General features: G+C 53.6%; 1 protein-coding gene across 1 annotated transcript; it reads right to left on the bottom strand.

The window, feature by feature from the left end:
- Nucleotides 1–334: 334 nt before the first annotated feature.
- CDK5RAP1 (CDK5RAP1 mitochondrial tRNA methylthiotransferase) lies at nucleotides 335–6,984 on the bottom strand. The gene is made up of 13 exons (XM_079321603.1): nucleotides 6,660–6,984; nucleotides 5,968–6,071; nucleotides 5,478–5,512; nucleotides 4,709–4,809; nucleotides 4,368–4,578; nucleotides 3,556–3,676; nucleotides 3,053–3,283; nucleotides 2,699–2,796; nucleotides 2,531–2,586; nucleotides 2,287–2,417; nucleotides 1,244–1,393; nucleotides 705–845; nucleotides 335–576 (listed from the first exon to the last, which is right to left on the bottom strand). The coding sequence occupies exons 1-13, from the start codon at nucleotides 6,898–6,900 to the stop codon at nucleotides 496–498; spliced, it is 1,701 nt and encodes a 566-aa protein (XP_079177729.1). The 5' UTR covers nucleotides 6,901–6,984; the 3' UTR covers nucleotides 335–495.
- Nucleotides 6,985–7,024: the final 40 nt, after the last annotated feature.

Here is a 7,024-nt window from a genome sequence, read left to right as displayed (position 1 = left end):
AGAATTAATCAATCTTCTGTTATTTCAGTTCTTTCTACCCTTTAATAGTACTCCTGCCATTCTCCAACAGCTACTGGGGCTGTTTTGTAGGTACTACCAGCTTTTGCAGCTCCTAAATTCATCTGAGCTTGTAGGAAAGAAGTGCTCTGCACATCCGTCTCCCAGAATGGGCTGTGCCAGGGGATGTGATCACAGTCAGAGGACAGATCTGCAGCACTGAGGGTGGGACAAGCCTCAGGGCAAGTCAAAATACACAATCTCACAGTACTTGGACTTTGCAAGTTCATACAGAGCTTCTACCCCTTTGAACCTGCACACATCTATGAGGGCTAAGTTGGCACCAAAGCAGAAATATGTATGTATTTTATTATCTCATAAATAAATTTTAATACACATCAATATCTCCCTGGTTCTACCATATCTCCACCTGATCACAGTTCCTTGTTTCTTCACAGAGAATATGTGCTGCTTGCATCCAGGGGAGGCAGGGATCCCTCAGTGAGCAGCAGCAGCACGGGACAGGGTGGTCCGGCAGAGCGCAACTCCCCGCAGGGTCTGCGAGCTGGCAGAGGTTATCTGAAAGAAACAGCACAGGCCCTCAGGCACAGAAAGGATGCAGATCCATTCTAATTTTAGGCTTTTCTGGCAGCAGCTGCCCTAGAGAACAACACTGTGCAAGGAAATGAGCACTGCAGGTAGGTCACCTTCACCATCACATAGTCCCCTGGCTGGGCTCTGCCTGGAGCCCTGCTCTCAGCAGCATCCTCCAGCTCGGCGTCGGGGAAGATCACCTTGATGTTGCCGTCGTTCCTCCCACACAGCTCTGAGGCAGAGCGTTTGCTGGGCTGGAAAGAGGACAGGGAACATTACCTGCATGGCAATTGCTCTGATTCACTGCTAGGCTTTATTGCCTCAGGAATTAATTGAGCACTATTGATGGTATTAAATCCGCATTAACCAAGCCCTGGAACACAGCACTGTGGCCAGAGCTGCTGGGTGACACTCACACACCAGTGAAAAATTCTAGGCTTGGCCAGAGAAGCATCCCTAACTGATCCCATTCCCTGTGCTCAGCTCAGTGCTCTGGAAAAGTCAGGCTGTCTGCTTAAGTGTGAATGGTATTGGAAGTCCTGGGATTACCAGGGGAAAGTGAGAAGGGAAGGCAGAAGTGGTGACTGTTGTGCACAGCCTCAGAGCCAGGAAGAAAAGAAGAGGAGGAGAATTCCATGCCAGGCCCACTCACCCCTTCGACCAGCACCAGCTGGGCCTGTCCCACCAGGGCGTTGTTGGCCCTGGCAGCCTCCTCCCGGAAGGTGGCAATGAGCTGCTCCAGCCGCCGCTTCTTCACATCCGCGGGGACATCGTCCTGCAGCCGGTGATGCGCCCGGGTCTTCTGCACACACAGAGCCAGTGCAGCCCCTCAGCACCCAGCCTGAGCTCAGAGCCTTGCCTGGCCCCAGAGCCTGGCTTGTCTGACCCCAGCCAGCTGCACTGCCCTTCCAGCAACAGCTTCCCATGTTCCAAAAGCGTTTCAGTTTGTATCACAAAGGAACTGCTCCAGTGCCAGCCACGTCCTCATGCTCCCCACATCTTTCTTTTCCACCTTTTAGGCAGAAGGTCTGATGCAGTGCACTGAGTACCAGTGGCTGTGAAATAGTTTTGCAGCTCCTGTGTGGGATGTTCCTGTGCCTGTGTGTCCATAGACAGGCAACAGATTCTACTACTTCTAATCTATGTTCTGAATGGTGATCCAAATCCCTTTGCTTCCTTATGTTTCCCAACCTTCTGCCCTCTTCCCCAACACTATCATACATTCCAGAGAGCATTCTAATGGAGACTAATGAACTACCCACTCTTCTCATAGAAATATCTTCTCCAAAATTGACCACTTCCCTCCAGACTTGAATAAACAAACCCTTATAGCTGGGCTCCAGCCCAGCTCCATCAGCACATTCCTCCCCAGCAAATAATGTATTTGCAGTCTCTGCTGACACAGTTGCTTCCCTGCAATGACCCTGGAGCGTTTGCAGAGCTAGGTGACCAAGCAGTTACCAACCCTGACACTCCTACTGAGAAAGTGGAAGCCTCCCAGGCACAACAACAGCCCTTGCAGAACCACATACCCTACAAGTGCTGCCTGGGACAAATGACATCTATGAGTATACCAAGTCTTTGGGTATGATTTTCAACAGCTTTTTAAAAACGTGTTACTGTGAGAAACAGCACTGAGGAGTTTAGGGGACACACACAGAGAAAACAGCCCTCTCCACCAGGGCCTGCACTCACCTGTCTCATGCTGTAGGCAAACAGGAAGCCGATGTTGTAGCGGACTTCCCGCAGCAAGGACACTGTCTGCTGGTGATCCTCCTCTGTCTCTCCGCAGAACCCAGTGATGAAATCACTGCTCAGGCTCACTCCTGTAACACACACACAGCTGTACACTTCCCTCGTGGAAGACAGGAATGCTGCACTCAGGAAAGGACAGTGAGATGCAGCTGTGCCAAGTTCAGACAAGCCAAAGAACACACACCTGGAATAGTGTCACGCACGTGGTGCACGAGCTCTAAATACGCTTCTCTTGTGTATCTGCAATGAACAGCACATGGACTTGCTAACTGGAAACCCACAACATCAGTGAGGAGAAAGCAGCAGCCCCAATCAGAGGGCAGGACACAGGGGTCCTTGTGGGGTGACCCACCCTCGCCGCATGGCCTCCAGGACTCGTGTGCTCCCACTCTGGGCTGGGAGGTGCAGCTGTTTGCAGATGTTGTGCCGTTCCTGGATGAGCTGGAGGACCTGTGATAAGTGATCAGGAGATGTCTCAGACAGCTTAACTGTACCAGGGTGCCAAAGGAAGAGTCTTCCCCGGGTAAAAGCCAGCAAACTGCAAACCTGCCAGCTTTAGCCCCAACATCCAACTCCCAGGAGCTGCTGTTCCCAGTTTGGGAACCCATATTGTGCTTGTTTGGGAGGGCAGCACAGTCCATACCTCACATTTCATATCTGCCTCACTGCCTGCAAGCAGAGGCCAAGGAGTTTATTTTTCACTTGCCTCATCAGGAAAATCCTTGGGGTGTGGAGAGGTGAAACGGATCCTCATTTCTGGATCAATCCTAGAGACCTGGTCCAGCAGGTGTGAGAAGCGCAGACCTCCTGGTTTGGCTTTGTAGACTGTGCTAAAGCCACGGCTGAGGCCTGGGGCAGCCACTGACTGAAACTGCACCTCAGACAGGTCTCGAAAGCTGTTGACATTCTGACCCAAGAGGGTCACTTCTTTCACTCCCTACAAAAAAAAATAACAGAGGAAGAAATATAACCCAGGCAGGATGGCCGTGGTTTTACTCCACAGAGTTTCCAACAGAAGCCCTCCATTCCCTGTCTGTCATGGAGTATTACGAGGGGAATCAAAAAGCCACTGGTGGAACCCCATCACAACCTCATCTCTGCAGATAAAGGCAGTGACACTGGTTACAAGTACCACTGAAAACACTGTTACCAGGAACCACCTTTCCTCCCATGTGGGGAGGGGACAGGTGGGAGGAGGCTCTGCCTCACCTGATCCGAAAGCATCCTCACTTCCTGCAGGATGGAGGCGATGGGGCGGCTCCTCTCCCGGCCTCGGGTGAAGGGCACAATGCAGTAACTGCACATGTTGTCACAGCCCCGCATGATGGACCTGCCAACAGGTAAAGCACAGGTCACACCCCACTCCTCCAGAACCATCCACACTGCATCCTGCCCAGGATGAGCCCAGTACTGCTGCCTGCAGCCAGTTTCACACACAGACCATCCACACTGGATTCAGTGTGTCCTGAGCTAACACCTCCTGATTTTTCATATGCATTTCTAAGAAAGCTGGAAAGAACTAATGAGGCACGGACTGCCACTGCAGCCTGGCAGTGATCAAAGATCCTTCCACCACCCACTCCTGCAGAGAGCAATGCTGTCCTTCCATAAGTTACATTCACACCAAGCAGAGTCTGAGACATGTCTGACAATGTTATCACCAAATTTAAACAATTAGAAGGATCAGAAGAACAAACAGCAGAACTTGGGGTAGGGCACCACAGAAGGCAGGGGATGAGAGAGGCATGGACTTCAGCAAGAGACAGTGGCACAGAAATCACTCAGTGCAGCACCAGGCTGAGAGTCAGCATCCCCAAGGAAGAGGGAGAGAAGACCACAACAGGCAGAGCTCAGGGCTCAGTCACACAGCAAAACATCAGCAAACACACACACACTCTGGGAGACTCAGTGCAGCCAGGCACTGCATCTCCTGGGCAGCTGCTGTCACTGACACATCTGCTCTGCACAGCAGGATTTCCAACCTGGAGCCACAGAAACAAGCACTGGGAAAAGGTACTCACACAAATGCTGTCGTGCCACCTGCACTAGTCTGGACAGGGAGAATGTCAGCGTAAGTCTCATCCAGGGACAGCAGGACATTGGCAGCTTGCTGGCCAGACTCTGCCACTGCCAGCAGCCGGGGAAGGTCACGGTAGGCATCAGGGCCGGCCACGACATCGACCAGCTTCTCCCTGTGCAGGATCTCCTCCTTGAGCCTCTCGGCCATGCATCCTGCCAGCAAAGGACAGGCTGCTGATGGGGCAGTGCCCGCTCTCCCTCACTCCCTGCAGCCCTTCCCAGCTGCTGCCAGCCCAGGGAAGGCGGGTGCTGCAGGGGCTCGGGGGATGCAGCGTGGCCCTACCCAGGATCCCGATGCGGAGCGCAGCGCCAGCCGGGCGCCGCCGCGCCTTCAGCGCCCGCAGCTGCTGCAGCCGGTTCCAGATGGCCTGTTCTGCCTTCTCCCTGGGGAGACAGCAACACTGCCCGCTCCAGTGCTGCCCTCCAGCACAGCCCCAAGCGGCCCTAGTGCTTTGCGAGGAGAATTCAGCTAAAGGCAGGCAATCAATGGCACCTGAGAGTGCCCTTTGTGGTGTGGGGATTATGTCTTGACTATATCTTATCTGCTATCACTTTGCTTGCCTGAGAGCACCTCCATTGCAGAAATACCTCAGGGACTAAGCTCTTAGGGAGAAAAAGTGTCGTGGCAACAGTACAAGGTACCCTGAAAGTGACAATGAGCATTTACTCTCTTCTGTATTCTGTAAAAACAAGCAAAGTTCTCTTTCTATCACATTGCCCCCAACATATTTCTCACATTTTTTAAGTACAGACACTATACTAGAGAGTCCCTGCAAGAGAAGACAGAATATTTGAAAATAAAGTCATTAATTGTGCAGGTCTCTCACTGCCCATGGCATATACACAGAGCTTACACTACCAAAGAACTTCTCATTACCCAGAGAAGCAATTCATAGCACAATTAACACTGTAATCATAGGCAACCCTATCCTCAACTAAACTGCCAGTTTCACACCTGCACACTCCTTTCCCATGCAACACCTTTATTATCTTGGTTTTCAAATGGCAATTCCTTAAAAACTGTCCCACACCAATGACAAATATTTCCTTACCTCACGGAACAGGTGACAAGAAGAACCACATCTGCCTAAATCGAAAGCAACAAGAAGAGAAAAATCTATAAAAACCAAACAATAAGTTCTCATGCTGTGCCCAGGTAACCTGAAGAGGTAGACTATAAAACACATTTAACTCAGGGAAAAGGACTTGCCTGAGTACACAGCAGGTTTCAACAAAAAAAGTTGCAAGAAAGAAACAGAAGACAAGCAGTCTTCACTAAATGGTAAAAGTAAACTCAAAGATGAGACAGGAGGATCCTGCTGTGTCCAATCCCTCTCCAACTGAGACAGAACCCAGTAGTTTAAAGAAAAAAGACAACCCACAGCTTTCTACCACACTTGTTAAGCAGTTTCCTTCACAGAACTCAGACTGCAAAATTCATAACATCCCACAGGGGTGCACTCCAGAGAAAAGCTGGGACTTGCAGGCACAGCCAGGGCACGAGGGCTGTGCTCCAGGAGAGCTGCCAAGGTGCTGCCTTACCTCATCCAGCTTCTTTGTCCTGGCATAGCCACTCTTCTGCAGGATGGCCCAGGCGATCTCCGTGTCATTGACGTTCATCTGGCAGCCGTAGGTCTCCAGGTACACTGCAACAAAGGGCATGTGATGCAGGAGCCTGCCCAGCTCCTGTCCACAGCCCATCCTATCCTCTGCTCTGCGGGAAATAAGCCTTCAAAGCCACCAGTGGAGCTAAGGAAGCAGCACAAAAGATACCTGCACTTGTAGCCCACACAGGATAAACCAAAGGACAGACTCTGGGAAACCTGTGTGCTCTGCAATGCCGCATGGCTGGGCCGTGACTGCAGAGCAGCAGCCGCTGTGTCCTTACTGAGACACAACGCTCATGGCAATGGAAACCATCCCCGCCAGGGCGCCACAGGGGCTGCCCCAGAGCCACTGACAGCCCCGCACACCCTGCGGGCAGCGAGAGCGACCTGCTCCCTGCTCCCTGCCCAACTCCACACCTGACTTTGCAGCCAAGGACTAAACTCCTTCTAGCGTCAAAACCCTCTCAGGGCTCCCAAAAGCTCACAAATAACCAATTTTCCCCACTCTGGTCAGGCTGTGGAGCACCACTGTCTGCACCGGCCTTACGGCTGCCCTTGACCCGACAGCGAGGCCCCAGCAGCGGGGTTCGGCTGACCCAAACAGCTCCGGCCCGAAGAACCACAGACCTTTCGGGGCCCCGGGGGTACAGCCTGGTTCAGGCGGCAGCTCCGGTGACGGCCCCGGCTGCTCGGCGGCAGCTGCCCTCAGGAAGTGCCGCAGGTCGGGCCCCGCGGGCAGCGCCACGCCGCGCCGCACAGGCCGCTGTCCCGGGCCGCAGCGCGCTCTGCGGGCGGTCCCGGTGCGCGGCGCGGCCCCGGGCGGGCGGAGCAGCCCCGCCGCCCGCAGCGCTCGGGCCGCGGGCAGCATGGCCGAGGGGCCGCTTTGGGGGACGGACCGGCGGCTGGGGACGGAGCAGCCCCGCCGTGCGCCGGGAAAGCGGCCCCACCGCTGCCTCCGCCCCCCGGCGCCGCGTTCCGCCCCGCCGCCGTTC

This window comes from Erithacus rubecula, assembly GCF_903797595.1.
Source record: "Erithacus rubecula genome assembly, chromosome: 18".
Classification (NCBI taxonomy): domain Eukaryota; kingdom Metazoa; phylum Chordata; class Aves; order Passeriformes; family Muscicapidae; genus Erithacus; species Erithacus rubecula.
This window is presented reverse-complemented; position numbering and strand designations above follow the sequence as displayed.

What these genes read in the sequence shown, in the direction of transcription:
- CDK5RAP1 (XM_079321603.1), bottom strand. Translation starts at nt 6,900, where the DNA reads ATGCTGCCCGCGGCCCGAGCGCTGCGGGCGGCGGGGCTGCTCCGCCCG. An exon ending in TACCCCCGGGGCCCCGAAAG is followed by an intron (nt 6,072 to 6,659) that starts GTCTGTGGTTCT and finishes CCTTTGTTGCAG; the next exon opens with TGTACCTGGAGACCTACGGC. An exon ending in GCTCCGCATCGGGATCCTGG is followed by an intron (nt 4,579 to 4,708) that starts GTAGGGCCACGC and finishes CTTTGCTGGCAG; the next exon opens with GATGCATGGCCGAGAGGCTC.